Below are 18,207 nucleotides of genomic sequence, written 5' to 3'. Positions count from 1 at the left end.
AAAACAAATATTATTTTTACGTGATAAAGTCGTCAAAATTGACATGGGAAGGTTCGATTTTGTAATCACCCATTGTCACATTTTCTCTGGTTTACTTTTTGGCCCACTATTATGATTCTTCAGTTTTATTGATTATTTTAATTAACTTATATATTGGCAAAAATTTGAAAATATAAAAAGTAAGATGATAAAAAGAGTATATTAATATAAATAGCTATACTATTCGAGTGAAAATAAATAAATTATGCCATACTTGTTTTAAAAATTTATTCTTATGTCATACTTGTTAAACATATATGTTCATTTATTTTAAAAATGGCTAAATTAAATTTATAATAAGTAAAAAATTAAAACAAATAGCAGTTGAAATAGATTTTCTACCCAAATTTGAATTGACCGATGAGTTTTAATTAGAGCCGATTTTTTATGGAATCAGCATATTAGTTATTAATATGTTATATGGCACCAACCAGTTTAAGTCTCCGACTTGATAAAGAACGGTTAGCGTAATTCTTCATCATCATATTATTATAATGCCTTATTGAGCCATATTTTTGTCCTATTTGTTTTTCAGTTTGAATTTGAATCAAACATATCTGTAAATTATTCTCAAATGCCATTCCATCTAGAAAATGTTTGCTTGCGGACTCATCAACTTCATATTATTATCCAGAATATAGTAGCCTACACTTATAACTAACTATTCAAATTAAACTAAATCCTTATTTTTGGGAAATCAAGTCATCCCAAACATTAACAATTGATTAATCTATGAATAGGCAGCATTCAACTTGTGATGATGTTTGAAGGAGATATATTTTGTTCATTAATCTAGGACACGGATTGATTCGTTGCTTCTACCTCGGAAAATGTAATGATAATATGACACACAAGAAAGGAGATGAGAAAACTGTAGAATTTACACATGCATCCTTCTTGCTAAAGTTTTCTATCAAGTCCAAGTCTGCGCTACGATTATGGCAATCAATTTTTTGTCTCTTCATTTCTCGTTAGCATTCAAAAGTAATAATACTATATATAATAGCACAACTAGACCACCATAACAGTTAAATAAATGGATAACTCAACACAACTTGAACCCAACTTCTTTCAATTTTACATGCAAATATAGAGATATTTGAGTCTTTGACCCAGAATTTGATCCTCTTCCAAGTGCCTCGTCATTGTTGATTTCTAGCATGTACATAATAAGTCCCATGTGATGCTAATTGCATGAAAGCTTCCTTTTCTTTTTTTACCACACGTTATGATCAAATACACTGACATTCTCTCTAATTATATAAATGGAAAATTATAATTTACTTCAGAAAAGAAAAAGCGAGAGAGATCAATGTATGTTTCTTTGATCATGGAACATAACATTAAATTTCAATTCAATAGTTCATGCTCGTTTCCCAAAATGTATACATATATGTATATTCAGAGTTAACAAATTTATCTTGCATAAAGACTTTATGATCGGACGATCATTATGTAAAACATTTTCTACACTATTTACTCACAAAAATCTTCACACTTGCATAGTATAAAAATTAAACTAAGTTTTTAAGTCATCTTAGCTTCAATTACACTTCTTTCCACCCATTTTTCGCCATTGCATGTGAAGTCTATGGCCAGACTGTCCATGAAACTGACTGTAGTTCTTCGTATCCTTCATTTTCCAATTCCGAATCCTTTTCAATCTCATCCCATTTTTTTATCATTACATGTGATATATATATACATATATGTTTTTGTACATATGATATATATTACAATGTGCAGCATAAGAATGAATTGATAGCAGCAAAAAGTAAACAGAAGTGAAGAAGTAGTGATGGGGGATCATAGCTTTCTTGTGATTTTTTCATCCTTGTTGGTTCTCATAATTTGTGCAGACACAAGCTTAGCTCAACTTACTCCTGGTTTCTACAGAAAGACATGCCCCAATGTGGAACGCTTGGTTCGTTCTGCTGTGGAGTTGAAGTTTCAGCAGACCTTTGTGACTGCTCCTGCTACTCTCAGACTCTTCTTCCATGATTGCTTTGTGAGGGTATGTAAGAATGCTAGAGACACTTTTCTCTTACATATTCTCTAGCAGTCATGTAGGAAGTGCATTTATCATATTAATTGATTGTTCAACGATTTTCATTTTCATTTCTGCACAGGGTTGTGATGCTTCCATTTTGCTTGCATCTCCAAATAATAAGGCAGAGAAAGATCACCCTGATGACATTTCTCTAGCTGGGGATGGTTTTGACACAGTGGCTAAAGCCAAGGCAGCTGTTGACAGTGTCCCTCAGTGCAGAAACAAAGTCTCTTGTGCTGATATACTTGCTCTGGCTACCAGAGATGTCGTAAATTTGGTATAACACTTTCACATTACTTTTCTACTTTCAAGTTACTGATAAAATTGTTCTGTTTCTATGTTTGACCTCTACATGCTAAACGTTTTCAATTGTCATCACACCATCCAACAATCCTTTAGGCTGGGGGACCATTTTATAGAGTTGAATTGGGAAGGCGTGATGGGAGAATATCTACTATTGCCAGTGTTCAACGTCGTCTTCCTCATCCTCATTTCAATTTAGATCAGCTAAATTCCATGTTTGCTTCCAATGGCCTCACCCAAACAGATATGATTGCCTTATCAGGTAACTTCAACACATTGACAAGGTTCTCTTTTTTCATTATTCAACCAAAGTTATCAAAGAATAAAATGCAATGTTTGCTTCTTTATTCAAAATGTTAAGAAGTGAATTTTAAATCCAATTCAATTCTACAGATCCGACTTGTAAGATAAGGTTTGCATCTACTTATATACTATAATTTGTTTTATTTTTAATCAAAGTGAGATTTTCAAAACATCGTTTGAGTGTCTTGTACATGAGATTAAATATTAATAGATAGTAACAACAAATTCACATGATACAATGAATCCAATAAATAACAAATCTAGTTAAAATAAGTTTAAAATATGGTTGTAACACATTCAATAATAGATGATCAGTTTTCTCTCTAAGAAGGTTGAAAATGATGTGTTGTTTGTTTGTGTTAGGTGCACATACTATTGGATTCTCTCACTGTGGTCACTTCTCAAAACGGATCTACAATTTCAGCCCCAGAAAACCAATTGACCCAACACTAAACTTACAATATGCCTTAAAACTTAGAGAGGCATGCCCTCTGAGAGTTGATTCTAGAATTGCCATAAACATGGACCCTGTGACACCCCAAAAGTTTGATAACCAATACTTCAAGAATCTGCAGCAAGGAAAGGGTCTATTCAGTTCTGATCAGGTCCTGGCTACAGATGAAAGATCAAAGGGCACAGTCAACTTATTTGCATCAAGTCAACTAGCATTTAACAATGCTTTTGTTCAAGCTATCACTAAGATGGGAAGAATAGGTGTCAAGACAGGAAGACAAGGGGAAATAAGGTCTGATTGTTTCAGGGTTAACTGAGAAACTGAAATCATGGCATGCTCTCTACAAAAATGTTTGTAAGATGATTCTATCATACTCAAGTTCTGAAAAAGTGAGACTAGTTGTAATAAATGTTGATTTTGTTGTAGTAAACTAAAGCAACTGCTTTAACTGACGTGTGTCAGTTATACTGTGCCCTATGCACCGCTTATATACTCTCTTACTACTCTTACCTTTTTGAATATATGTTTTTACATTTTCCCTTCTATTCTCTGCTCTATCTTTCTTACTCTTTGCACCACGCTTAAGTCTGCATACCCTGCGTCAGCCACGCTAACAGTGGTATCAGAGCAAGGTTCGAAAACCTGGTGGATCAGTAGAAACCGATCAAGAAGAAATGGCTGGCATGATACACAACAATCTTCCGATGTTTGACGGAAAGGGATTCGACGACTGGTGCGTTAAAATGGACACCATTCTTGGTTTTCAAGAAGTAGACGAGGTAGTCAAGAAGGGTTTTAAAGAGCCATTGAAGGGAGACTCTGAAGAGACAAAGCGACAATGTAAGGAGAACAAGAAATTAGACTGCAAGGCCCGAATGTTGTTGCACCAATGCGTGTCAGCCACCATCTTCCAGAAGGTATCGAAGGCAGGCACAACGAAGGAGATCTGGGACATTCTTCAAGAAGGCTATGTCAACACAGGCAAAGTCAAGAAGATCAAACTACAGTCGCTCCAAAGACAATACGAACTCTTAGGCATGAGAGAGCAAGAATCGGTTGTTGAGTATATAGGTAGGATACAAGTGGTGGTGAACGCCATGAGAGCGTGCGACAAGGTGATGAAGGACAAGAAAATAGTGGAGAAAATTCTTAGAACGCTAACCCCGCAGTATGATCATATCGTTGTAGCAATTGAAGAATGCAAAGACGTGATAAACATGAAAGTGGAAGAGTTGCAGAACTTGCTGAAGGTCCATGAACAACGTCTGCTTGAAAGAAAGAAAGCCGAAAATGAAATGGGTTCGAATCAAGCTTTATTAGTAAGAAGCAACTTTAAACCCAGAGGACGAGGCGTTGGAAGAAGCAGAGGTCGATGGGGAGGAAGATCCGGAGGAAGAAGTGTGAATGTCTCTAATCAGGTTGTTGGAGAAGAGTGCAACGACAACCAAAGAGGCAGAAAGCAAATGGGAGGGAGAGGTAGAAAGAATGTCGATAAAAGAAACATCCAGTGTTATACATGTAGCAAGTATGGGCACTACTCAAGCGAATGCTGGCACAACGAAACCGCAAAGAAGAATAAGGAAGATGAAGTTAATCTAGCACAGGATGCAGACATAGGTGATTCAGATTCATATCACGTTCTTTTAATGAGTGTTACAGATTCTAATAAAGAAGTGAAACGGTGGGAATTAGCACAAGAAAGGTGTTGGAACAGGTGCAAGACTGAGACATGCAGTAAAGACAAATGTCGAGAAATCGAGATGCGAAAGAACGAGATTTGCAACGAAGACAGATGTCAAGAAGTGAACAAACATGTGTTGATGTCTCAAGACTCAAGCCATGCAGAAGAAGATTCTTGGTACTTAGATACGGGCTGCTTTAACCACATGTCAGGCAAGAAGGAGTGGCTAATAGATATGGATTCGAGTGTTAAAAGCAGTGTAAGGTTTGCTGATAACAGTGTGATAATGGCCGAAGGCGCCGGAAGGATTCTAATCAGACGCAAGGACGGACAACCCACGTACATGAACAACGTGCTGTACGTACCAAATATGAAGAGCAATCTGCTCAGTCTTGGGCAATTACTTGAAAAAGGATATACTATGAACATGCATCAAAAGCATATAGAAATATTTGATGACAGAAGACGTCTCGTGCTCAAAGCTCCGTTGGCCAGAAACAGAACTTTCAAGGTGAAGCTTAGTGCTACAACTGTTCAATTCTTATCATCTATCAATACCGAGGAAGAAGGGTGGTTATGGCATTACTGCTATGGACATCTAAACTTCATAAGCTTGAGACAGTTGAAGGATAAAGAGATGGTGAAAGGAGTTCCTGAGATTTATTCACCAAAGAAGGTGTGTGAAGGCTGTGTAATTGGAAAGCAGACCAGGAAACAGTTCAAGAGAACAACACACAAGAAGGCAAAGCAACCTCTTAAAGTAGTTTACTCAGACGTGTGTGCACCCTTCGAGCAAGAATCAATTGGAGGTAACAAGTATTTCCTTATTTTTGTTGATGAATGAACCAAACAAATCTGGATTTATTTGGTTAAGGAAAAGAAAAACGTTTACTCATGCTTTGTCAAATTTTGTGTCATGGTGGAGAGACAATCCAGATTGCATGTCAAGTTGCTCAGAACTGACGGTGGAGGAGAGTTCAATTCACATGAAATGAACAAGTACTGTAGTGATAGTGGTATAATACATGAAGTTGTAGCTCCCTACACTCCACAACACAACGGGTTGGCTGAACGGAGAAATAAAATGCTGCTCGACATGACTCGGTTATGTTAAAATGCAAAAGATTGCCAGACTATTTGTGGCGAGAAGTTGTCTCCACAACAACGTATCTTTTGAATAGAAGCCCAACAAGAGCATTGGAGAATTGCACACCAAAGGAGGCTTGTCAGGTATTAAACCAACTGTTAACCATCTTAAAATTTTTGGCTCAGTGTGTTACAGGCACATCCCAGACGCAAAGAGGAAGAAGTTAAATGATAGAAGCAAGACTTTTATCTTCATAGGATATCATCTCACAGGTTCATACAGGCTATACAGCCCGAAGAATAGACAAATTGTGATAAGCATAGATGTAATCGTGGATGAGACAACCACATTTAATTGGAAGAAAGCTGAAGTAGATCAAAAAAGCGAGACTGGAACGCATGAGAAGTCTGTTATTACTTCAAGCTGGCTGGAAGACAGAACCCCTGATGATGAACAGGCTGAGATACGTGATGATATTGATAGCAGGAGATCACAGAGGACAAAATTTCCATCCTCAAGATTAGCTGATTATGAAGTGTTTGCTGACAATGATGCAGCTGACCCTGGAGATCAAGCACACCTCGCGCTTCTTGCTGATGTAGAAATAATCTCTTGGAAATAAGCACTTGATGTAAATGAATGGAGAGAAGCCATGATTGAAGAATTAAAGGCTATTGAGAAAAACAGGACTTGGGAATTGGTAGAGTTACCTCAACATAAATAGGCAATTGAAGTAAAGTGGGTTTTCAAGACCAAGTATAAGCCAAATGGTGAAGTTGCTAAGCACAAAGCGAGACTCGTAGCAAAGGGATTTCTACAGAAGCCGGGGATAGATTTCACAGAAGTGTTTGCTCCAGTCGCAAGGTTGGAGACGGTGAGATTGATAGTAGCACTAGCAAATCTTAAAAGTTGGGAAATACATCAGCTAGATGTTAAATCAACATTTTTGAATGACCCTTTGAAGGAAGAAGTTTATGTCAGGAAACCACTTGGTTTCGAAAGGAAAGGTGAAGAACACAAGGTCTACAGGTTGAACAAAGCTTTGTATGGACTAAGGCAAGCACCACGAGCCTAGAATGATCACATCAACATGTTGCTTCTGAAACTTGGTTGTGTGAAGTGTTCAATGGAGTATGGAGTGTAAATAAAATCATCAGTACAACAAAATGTTCTGGTGGTATGTCTCGATGACATGCTAGTAACTAGAAATTCTAAAACAGGAATTGAAGAATTCAAGATTAGGATGAGGGCAGAATACGATATGACTGATCTTGGAAAACTTAACTACTTTCTTGGCCTGGAGTTTACTGAAACAACAAATGGAGTTTTATTGCACCAAAAGAGGTTCATCAGTGAAATTCTGAAGCGTTTTAATATGACCGAGTGTAATAGCACAACTGTCCCAGTTACTACTAATCTGAAGTTGACAAATCAACTTGATGAGAAAGGCGTGGATGCTTCACTGTACAAACAGATCGTTGGATCTTTGAGATATATCTGCAACAGCAAACCGGATATAAACTACGGGGTTGGATTACTGGGCAGGTTCATGAATGAACCTAGACAATCTCATATGTCAGCAACGAAACATGTTCTGAGGTACCTAAAAGGAACAATTGACTATGGTATTCTATTTCCAAAAGCAGCAAGCAACTTGAAGAGTACTCTAGAAGTCTAGAGTGATTCTGACTGGAGCGGAGATCAGGTTGATAGAAGAAGCACCTTCGGATACATCTTCAAATATGCAGGAGCGCCCATCTCCTGGTGTTAAAAAAAAGCAAAATGTGGTGACACTCTCTTCGTGTGAAGCAGAGTACATAGCCTCTGCAGAAACGACGTGTCAGTGCGTGTGGTTGGAAGTGCTTCTCGTGGACTTAAAGCTTGAATACAGAAGACCCGTGCAGTTGACGGTGGACAACCAGTCCGCAATCAGTTTGTCAAAGAACCCAGTGTTCCACGGAAGAAGCAAGCATATCAGTACAAAGTTCCACTTCCTGAGAGATTTAGTGAACCAAGGAAGAATTGAACTGGTTCACTGCTCGACTGAAGTACAAATTGTTGATATCTTCACAAAGGTCCTCAGGCAAAATAGGTTCGAGAAACTTAGAGAAATGTTGAATGTAAAGTCTTTCATTAGTTTAGTTTAAGGGGGCATGTTGTAGTAAACTAAAGCAACTGCTTTAACTGACGTGTGCCAGTTATATTGTGTCCTATGCACCACTTATATACCCTCTTGCTACTCTTACCTTTTTAAATATATGTTTTTATATTTTCCCTTCTATTCTCTGCTCTATCTCTCTTACTCTTTGCACCACGCTTAAGTTCGCATATCCAGCGTCAGCCACGCTAACATATTCTTAGTTATTATAATTTAATGATAAGATATCTATGATTTAGTGTTAAATTAGTTTTGAAAATTAAATTTTAATTTTATGGGATATAATTGTTTACTTTTTGTATGTATGAGTTCATCATTTATCTCTTTATTTACTTTCTTTTCATATATGAATTTGTATTTTGTATATTTTGATAATTCCTAGTAGAATCAATAATTGGAGTTCTTCCTTCCTGCCTTTAAGCTTCCTTGGGAAGTAAAATAAAAAGGTCTTATTAATAAAGGAAAAAGAGACAAAAGAATTATTATTCTTAAATAAAAAGGCATAAGCAAGTTATCCGTTTGTCGCGATATATTTTGGGAATCTTATCAATTTCTTTAAATGATTATTTTAATGTCATGTAAGAAAATTCTGCAAACTTTCCTTATAATTGACTTTATCTTCTAAATAATTTTATATAAAACATTAGCTACTCCTTGTAAAAAATCTTCTTTCCGGACAAATTTCAAAGTTGGATCATTTAATCATTAATGTTTACCTTAACTTAAGTGAATTATCAGATAAAACTTATCAAATTTTTTTAAACTAAACTACTTTACTCTTCTATTATGAAGATTAAAAAAAATCCAGCATCAAAAAATTAGAAACAAAATTATTTATATATTTTTTAGATTTAGTCTCAATCATGTACATCAACTTCTTAATCTAAAAAGTAAAAGTAAAAGATAAAACAAAATTTACTATAATTATTCATCTTTCAAATAATCTATATAACTATACAATAAATGTGGTCCCCTTAATCAGAATAATTAAAATTATAAAAATCTCATGAGCCTTTTAATTGGGAAATCCAACCAAATGGACTTTTCCTTCCTTGATCACATTTATTTTTGTCTTAAGCTTGTTTAATTTATCTATGAATAAAAAATGTAGTTGGGTGATTTTTTTTTCTTTCACCCGTTGTCATAAGAGTGAAACTAGATACACTATCACTTAACGGAAATGAGCTAAAGAAGATATCTCATTTAAATACATAATTAAGTATATACGATCAAAAGAGATGTGGCAGGTAAATTTGATTTATTAAATTAAAATGGAAATTACTATAATGTAAAGTATTTTATTCTTTTTTATTATTTTTCTGTGTTTTTAAATCAAACCATTATTATTTATAAATCAATTTTAAGAAAAAATATATTTAGAAAGGAAAATTGTACTATTGATGACAACATCTTATATGTCAACCCAACTATTATTCTACGTCCACAAACAATATGAGGTAGGACACTCAGATTGAACAAACATTTAGTTGGAACATACAATCATTACTTCACTTATCAATTTTTGGGTCATGACGACATTATGCTATCTTAGAACTTTACAATTTTCTTAATCATTATTTCAAAAATGTTTTTCTTAAGATTTTCATTGATTTTATTCACTAATCATGTATATAACATATATATAGTAACTGATTCATGATTTAACAATTGAAATAGATTCTCTAATATTCTAGGTGATAAAACATATTTACTTCTCACTTAAAAACTAAAATCTAATTAAAACTTACTAACAAAGTAAATATTTATCATGCTTTGATTTAATAATAGATGACCAAATATATATATATATATATATATATATATATATATATATATATATATATATATATATATATAATCATTTTTTGATAATAACTGTTATTTGATGAGTCTAGCATAATAATAGAATTTATATTTATATAAATTATTATGATCTTTTCCATGATAAATATGTATATTTTTCTATCTTAAATTCATCCAATAAAAGAGATGTAGAATAATGAGTCATAGAAAGTAAATCTTAAATCATTATTTTTCTAATTGGATTCCAGAACACTTAAGAACAATCTCTATAGTGCTAAAGAATAATTCATTTTAGATTTTTTCATATTTAGAAAAGCATGGTTTTGATAAAATGAAGCAATATTTTAAGATGGAAAAAAGCACGAGGCACATTGAAGGAAGCAAGTAAAGGTGATTTATGATTGAGCTCATTCATTATGATTTCAATGTATTGAAAATGAAAAGGTATGCATCCGTACACATTCACTTTAAGAACAAACCCACTTTAGAAGAATATTTTATATGGAAAAAAAAAAAGAGAGAAGATTGGGTAATAAATTGTTGGAGACACACTAGTATTTGGGTGTTGTCGTGTAGTTAGGCTTATGAAGGAAACACACGAGTCCAAAGTCTAGCAGACAAGAAATTGCCTAACATTATCTTGTGTGTGATGAGGTCCCATCAATTACCAAGTCTTCTAAATCTTTTCCTCAGAAAGGACTATGCAGTTTTTAAATTCATCTCAAACAACTTGCACTCAGTGTGCACACATGAATCAGTAACAACCCCATTACCACATAAAAGAAACAACTTTTCTTTGCCCAAGGAACACAATCTGGAACCAAATTTTCAGTACTGCTCTACTCTTTATACTTCTCACATATCACTCAGTTTTTCACATTAGATGATAAAATTCAAAGACTAAGTGAAAGTCTCGTATTCTATAAAAATAAAAAAATAGAACATTATATAAAGATGAAAAGTCATTAATTTATTGTCTTAAGATTTTGGACAAAGAAGAGTATTAAGATTTTGTGATTTTAAGAAAACATACTCCATGCTGAGGGAATACTGACTAAATGTTGAGTCTATTGAGAAGGAGATTCTATGTGGGTTACACAAACACCAATAACATTGGAGCCAATCATATAAAGGATTGACACCACTCTTTACCCAAAACTTTAAGGTAATAGATTAATGGATCTTTCATCTTTATATACTGTTCTATTTTTTCATTTCTATCTAAAGTAAAACTTGGACTCACACTTGGATTTTCAACAGAAAAGTGCCATGGATGTGATGCTCTTATAAGGTGGTGGTGCATTTTCTTTTCTTTCCAGAACGAGGTTAAGAATAACATCATTTTCAAAAACAGGAATATGGGTGAAGAAGAACCTTAACCATTTTGATTTGATGTAGTCTTTTGACAATCGGCATTCGTTGTATGCTTAAATTCCCATGTAGTGCCAAATAGTACTAGGTTATGCCTTTACAATAGGTTTGAAAATAATATGTTGGACAAGAAAGTAAATTAAGAAGCACAACATAAAACTCACTCTACCTATTTACAGAAAGGGACTCTCAGAAGTGGGAGTATATAAGTTATCCATTTATTGGAATAAAGTGAAAGAAAAAACTAATCTAGGAATCTGAACACATGAACCATAAAAATTCAGTGGTCCATGTAGAGTTGAGATGAAGGATCCATGATATAATCAAAGAGGTTAAACTCTCCTATTTAAGCTTTAAACCTTGAGAAAGCCAATGTGGCCCCTTTCTCTCTTGATCAAATGTCACACTTGAGCTGCTCATGGGTGTGGTGGGGTCACTGCAATCTCCCACCCTATCTGATTGGAAAGAGACAGAAGAATTTAGCTCCCTAGTTTTCCCATTGGGTGAGTCTGAGCACCCTAATGGGAGCAGATAAGGTTTCTTACTGTTACTGTTATTATTATTATTATTATTACTATTAGTATTCTTAACTTGGCTTCCTCCTATGCTTAAAGTCAAATCCACTTCCATGTCTTCATCACACCCTTTGCTGCTTATTTTACACCTCTCAAGTGCAGTGTAGGAGCTAGGTCCTGCCTCATTCTCTTCACACCCTCCAAAAATGTCTCTCTCAGCAGGCCTTTGAAGGTCAAAACCCCTTTGCCTCTTCATGCTCTCACCAGAACAGCTTCCACTCCTTTCCTTTGAGCATAGCTCCTCTCTCAAACTCTGGACACGGAAATCAGCTCCATATGAAATCAGTGCTGCAGTAGTTTGCTGCTGCTTCTGCTGTTGTTGAAGGAAATGAGAATGACTCATGTCTATGCCATTCATTGGAGTCCAAAACTTCGTTTGTTTGGTTTCCTTTCTTAGGTCATCCATCAGCATCTTTTGCACACTGTATACCCTGTGTAGCTCCCTTACCTGCAAATTCCAAACACTCATCATTATTTGCCAACTAGTAATAGCTTCAAATCTCAGCATGCCATGTTGTCCCTTAAGAATATCCTTGAGATGTGAAAGAGTTTTCAACAAAATAATGTTATATATGGTGTCTGTTAGGAATTGTGAACAACATACAATTATTAAGACTTGGAGAATTATTAAAATCTGGCCATGGATACAGTACAGATGTCACACAATGCAAGACATCTTACATTGATTTTGACATCAGCATGGCCACGGTCAAAAGAATAATGATTGCACACTACTACCAATTTTTTTGTACAGTGCCCTCTTAAGTCCAAAGATTAATAAAAGGTGAAAGTCTCTCATTCAGTTGGATTGAAATCACATGTCCCTCTTCTTCCTCATTTCACATCCCCCAATCAAAAAGTAGTAACACACGGTTAAAAAAGTAATACTCTTGACAGTTCTTGTTCCCTTTCACATGCCACTTTTTAATCGGGGTAAAAGGAAAGATGGATATGTACTTTGGTTTCCATTGTGTTGGGGCCTTCGAGTTTGGTTTGAGAACTTTTTCTATAACATTTTAACTAAAGAAAATGTCACTTCATTCTTATTTAAAAAAGTGAATACATAAAATAGAGAAAAACAATGAAATAAAATAGTTATAAACCCATTAACTCAACCAATGTGTGACATTAATGTGTAATTCTGACACATTTAATCAGGAATGAACATGAACTTAGAACCAAAGCAAGTCTTTTGATCACCCTATGACATTTTCTTCATGCTGTGTGTAACATTTCTGCTACAAATTGAATGACAATCTGAATTTTGTACTGTTAAGATGAGAAGATGAAGATCGCAACATGGATGTGATACCTGCTGTTTGAAGATGTCCTCGTGCATCTGCATGGTCCTTTTGATGGACTCTATGTTGTTTCTGTCAAGCACCCTATCCATGGGATCTTGCAATTTATTAATGCCAAGACTGAAATGGTTGTTAGTCACTCCTTTGTTCTGATAGTGCTCCCAGACATCCACACCACCCACAATGAAGTTGTTGCTGTCTACTGAGGATGCTAGAAGATTTCTGGAATATTCAATTTTAGTTCCCATGCCTGTAAAAGAAATGGTACTTTTTTAGATTTTTTTTGTCACCACTATCAGAGTTCAAAACTTATGTGCCTAGTGACTGCTGAGTAATGGCATCAACAATTGGAAAATTGGCTTTTATCATGCATATCCCTAACAACAATGAATGAAACCTGTTATTTCTTTTTCTGCTTCAAGTGGTAGTTAATAATCTCAAGAAACATCAAAGACTAATTGAAGAAACTAAGGAATTCACATATGGAAAATCGAAATTCCAAAGAATTAGTCATAATTAGGCTTTGTATCATGAGCAAACATTAAATTGCAAGTTTCTGCTGGCTCCTTTTTAGGTGCAAAGATATAGAGCCATATCTTGCAAAGGTACTACTTTGATGTCTGAATAAATTTGTCGAAACAGGGGCAACTTTCCTAACCAAAAGTACAGAGGGGACAGAGAATTTGCGTAGCAAGGTTCAAAAGTGTCAACAAACATTGCCATTATGCCGAAGAAGTATGAAATAATGAACATCTGATGTAGGCATTTAGGTGGGTCTGTGTTTGGGATGAAAGCATCACTACCACCACCGAGACCAGGACCATATCATTGATCTCTTGATTTACTATTCTTAGAAATTAGGCACAGAAAAGTGTTCATTTCAAATTGTTCCTTATAAAGCTATGATCAGTGAAAAGGAAAGGAAAATAAAGCCAAAAAGACCACAACCAAACTTTTATATCTAAAGAAGCTCAAATAGAGACTCGGAAAGGAGTTCAAGAAAATCAAAAGAACACCCCATTCACACAAAAACAAGGATTTTAAATGTCAAGACATGAACAGGTAAAAAAAAATCACATGCACGGTCACCATGGATGGACATGAACACCACTTTAAGAGCAATCAAAGCAATCAAAGCAATCAGAAATAGTCTGCAACCTTCTCAGTTGATGAAACACTCAAGAAGCATTAAATCTGGGAACTGCAACACCTTCTCTCACCTTATTTCTTTGGAGACTGAGACTCCAACCCAAAGGAAAAAAATACCAAAAACAAGACTTATACCACAAGGGGTTGATATCTGTTTAAAGTTGATGTAAAAGATCACCTGTTGTGAGTAGTACCAAAATTGCAGCTTTCTGTGATGAATTTCATTGAGCATCTTCCTCCCTCATGCCAGCATTTTTTCCCATAGGTTAGTCTTACTACTAATTAAACCAATACTAACAAAAAAAGAGGCAAATTCTGTCATGGTTCTCGTTGAGTCATGATTGAAGGGGAAATTAAAGGAAGGATGAATCCAAGTGGAGAGCAGCACCTATGGAATTGGGAGAAAGTTCATGGTAACACAAAAAATCTCTTTGGCTGTTGAATTCAACCCTTTACTTGGAGAGAAGAAAGAAAGCAGCTCAAATTTTAAAACAAGAATGATGGGGTTAATAATTAGGCTTGACAGGCTGTGAGAGAGGGAAGCAAGGGAAAAGCTGGAACTGCAATGTGTCTGTATATGTGTGAGTGCTTGAATGATTTTGAGAGAGAGAGAGAAAGGGAAGAGGGGATGATATAATATGAATATTTTGTATTTGTGAACATATACTTTAATTTAATGTATTTTGTATATATGTAGTTCACTGTAATGTGGGAAAGGATAGGGAGTGGGGACCACAAAGTTGCATAATAAAAACAAATGACACTCCTAAACATGAGCCAATGTAGGCCAGTGAACAAGATATTCCAGACAAAGTCTTGCAGGGCTTAATCAAGATATGCATGAACAATGAAAGTTAGTGCTTCTTTCCTACAGGACCTACCACCTATTTCTCCCTTTAAAATTTGCTTGTTTTTGGATATTCAACGATTGAGATTTGATTATTCTTTCCGTACATGCAGAACAATATCTAGAGATCTGTTATGTTTGAGATTTCACCAGAGTGTACCAATTTCAGTTCAGGTGGGTGGTCATTGGGATTCCATGTGTGCTGTTTTGCTAGTGAAATTTTCTCTTTGCTGCAGTAAATTCCATTGGCTTGGGATTTGAAACTGATAATGACTGCTTCCATGGAGAGAAGATAAGTGAATAAGGGACACACACACACACATGCTCTCTTGTTCTCTTCTGACCTTCAAGAATCCTGCACTCTGCATATGTTCTAAAATATCTAAAAACTTGATTATAAAGAAATTGACAGAGTTTTAATCTCTGTAAGAAAAACATTCTTTTGTTTGGAGTATGAAATTGGGAATAAAGTGAAATGCAGAGATATTTAAAAATGTATTTTATTTGAGCCATAAAAGGGAAGAAAAATGGAGCTTTCTAATGACTGATAAATATATATATATTCCCTAGGTTTCATTCTCTGGTTGATGGTTAGTGCATGGCAATTCGAGTTTGTTCTCCTGGAAAAGCAGCTTGTTTTTTTCCCTATGTCAACCTTAAATAAAGTTATGCAATTCGATTATTCTGTTGAATTTTCCGAAGCCAAATAAGAGGAAAATAATAATTTTGTTTGAAAATGGAAAAGTGTTTGGTGAGTTTTATGTGCTTGTTGAGGCAAATAATTTAGATGTGTGGAGTGGAAAAAGAAAGCATGATGTGTGGTGCTTTCAATGGGTGTTCCCACGTCACTTGTGTCCCATCTCCACTCTTTCAGTGCATTTTTTCCTTATGTTTTTTTTATCACTAGTTAAATATTTTACTTTTAATATTTTTAAAACATCTTTTATCAAATAAGTATTTTATCTAATGTAGAATTTTGTTTCTATTCTAACAAGTAAAAAAAATATGGATTTTTTTATTTTGTTAAAATAAATAAATAAATAAATAAATAAATAAAATTATATTAAATTAAATATAAAAAATTTATGTTTATCAGAATATTTCTTTTTCTTACACATAAATTTTTAAGAGAAAAAAAAAGTAGAAGAGTGCTAAGGAATGAATTGATATCTAAATGGAAACTTGAAGTTTGTATTTATGAGTTGTCAGTAATAACTGCACGAAACATAAAGAATTGAGATGGAAGGACGAGAAACTGCTTCCCAACCAATGGATAATTTTTTCCCACAGGTCAAGGTCAAAGTAGTTATTTCCAGGAACATCATAATCTTCATGCCCTTTGGTTTATTAATCTTCATAGTTTCTGTCATGCTATCTATTTTACTGCTTATTGGATTTGATTTTGAACATCATAGTTTCTTGTTTCTTGTTTCTCAGATGTTGTTTTTTGTGAAAGTAAATGGAAAAGTTGTGTTCAAGAATCCAAAAATAATGGCACAGAGATTCATGTGATGATGATTAAGAAATGCATAGATTTTGGTATTTAAACGTATGTATATGTGTGTGGTGTTTTGTTTTTTAGTTGGTATTCAAACACTGTTGCTAACTTTGGCCTATAGTTTCACACAAAACAATGCACACGCGTGCTATATACTATATACATTTCTTCTTTAAATTTCCATTTACTTATCTTATAATAAGTTTTCTTGTAATCATTTTTCATAAGTCAGTTTTGTTTCCTATTAAATCGAATAACTATAAAAAGAAGACTCGCATATTTATTTGTAAGATTTTAGATTAAAAATAATATCTGTGTTAGATTTCTCAATATTTTTTCTAATGAAAAAAACTCACAAATATGTCAATAATTTCAAATCAACTATAAATAAAACTAATTTACTTTTTATAACAATCACCTTAAAAAAATTCTAGTGATTTTTATTTTATTATAAAAAAAATTTATCAATATTTTTATCTCATACACATATTATTAAATAAATAAATATATGACTTTTCTAAAAGAACTTCTTTTATTTTAGAGATATTTAATGCAAATTATTTACACCTCTGTAACTCATACGTCATCTACATGATAAAGAAAAATGGTACTATATAGGATATTAATTAGATTTTACCTGAATAATATCCAACTGATAATTTTTTATCAATTCACGTACCTAAACTTAGAATTAATATTTGTCTTACGTACATTTTTATCTCTAAATTTTAGAAATGAATAAATATTATCCTTTTTAGTTTAATGATATTAATTCTTTTTATATATTAAAACATTTTTTAAGTTGACAATTAAACTTGAATATATATATATATATATATATATATATATATATATATATATTTGTTATATAAAAAATTTAATAAAGTTTGATTATATTCATTTATTTTTAAAATTTTAAAAATCAAATATATTAAACATTAATAGAGATTAAAAATATATTTAGTCTTGATTTTAATAATTAAATCTCATCGCCCTTTACTAAGCTATCCATCGTGTTGAAGAAATTTTGAGATTAAATAAATGTTGGCAGAATTTCAGATGATTAAACCAGTCAAACTTATTGATAGATGGCTAATTAATTATTAATTCTATATCTTCAATCCTATGTTACTTCATTTGGAATCAAAATGACATACTTTTAAAACAAGTCTCTGTTGCTTTAGGAAGGATTACAGTCTTTGTTTTGGCCCTCCAAAAAGAAAAATATTTACTGATAATATTTTTAAAAATAAAATATCAATTTCTTCACAAATACATTTATTTTGAAGAATTAATAAATAATATTAATAATATTAGGAAAGTTAACTACTTTTCTTAAAGAGAAACTCCTCGTTCTTGTTTACTTCTTTCTATCAAAAAGTCAAACAATCTTTTAATTTCTTCCTTTATTACAAAAGGGAAAGACATTTTTAATTTGTAAAATAATCTAAAAGTCAGTTCTAACTTTTTTTATTTTATCTATAAATCATTTAAGAAAAACTTGTCCAAGTATTTGTACTATGAGATTATTGTTTGTCTAAAAGGTTTACCAAACATAAAATTGAATATGTTATTTTTAACTAAACAA

General features: G+C 33.5%; 2 protein-coding genes across 2 annotated transcripts; one reads left to right on the top strand and one right to left on the bottom strand.

Moving 5' to 3' along the window:
* The first annotated feature begins 1,747 nt into the window (after positions 1 to 1,747).
* On the top strand, positions 1,748 to 3,670 carry LOC124827602 (peroxidase 16-like). Its single transcript, XM_047300686.2, has 4 exons — positions 1,748 to 2,053; positions 2,169 to 2,366; positions 2,489 to 2,654; positions 3,059 to 3,670. Exons 1-4 carry the CDS (start codon positions 1,838 to 1,840, stop codon positions 3,463 to 3,465), a joined length of 987 nt encoding a protein of 328 aa, XP_047156642.1. The 5' UTR covers positions 1,748 to 1,837; the 3' UTR covers positions 3,466 to 3,670.
* Positions 3,671 to 11,241: 7,571 nt separating this feature from the next.
* LOC124827601 (uncharacterized) lies at positions 11,242 to 14,916 on the bottom strand. The gene is made up of 3 exons (XM_047300684.2): positions 14,453 to 14,916; positions 13,137 to 13,375; positions 11,242 to 12,272 (listed from the first exon to the last, which is right to left on the bottom strand). Exons 2-3 carry the CDS (start codon positions 13,371 to 13,373, stop codon positions 11,592 to 11,594), a joined length of 918 nt encoding a protein of 305 aa, XP_047156640.1. The 5' UTR covers positions 13,374 to 13,375; positions 14,453 to 14,916; the 3' UTR covers positions 11,242 to 11,591.
* Positions 14,917 to 18,207: the final 3,291 nt, after the last annotated feature.

The sequence above is a fragment of the Vigna umbellata genome, chromosome 2 (assembly GCF_029865625.1).
Source record: "Vigna umbellata cultivar VRB3 chromosome 2, Vumbellata_1.0, whole genome shotgun sequence".
Lineage (NCBI taxonomy): Eukaryota > Viridiplantae > Streptophyta > Magnoliopsida > Fabales > Fabaceae > Vigna > Vigna umbellata.
The sequence above is the reverse complement of the archived record's forward strand: the minus strand, read 5'-3'. Positions and strand labels throughout refer to the sequence as shown.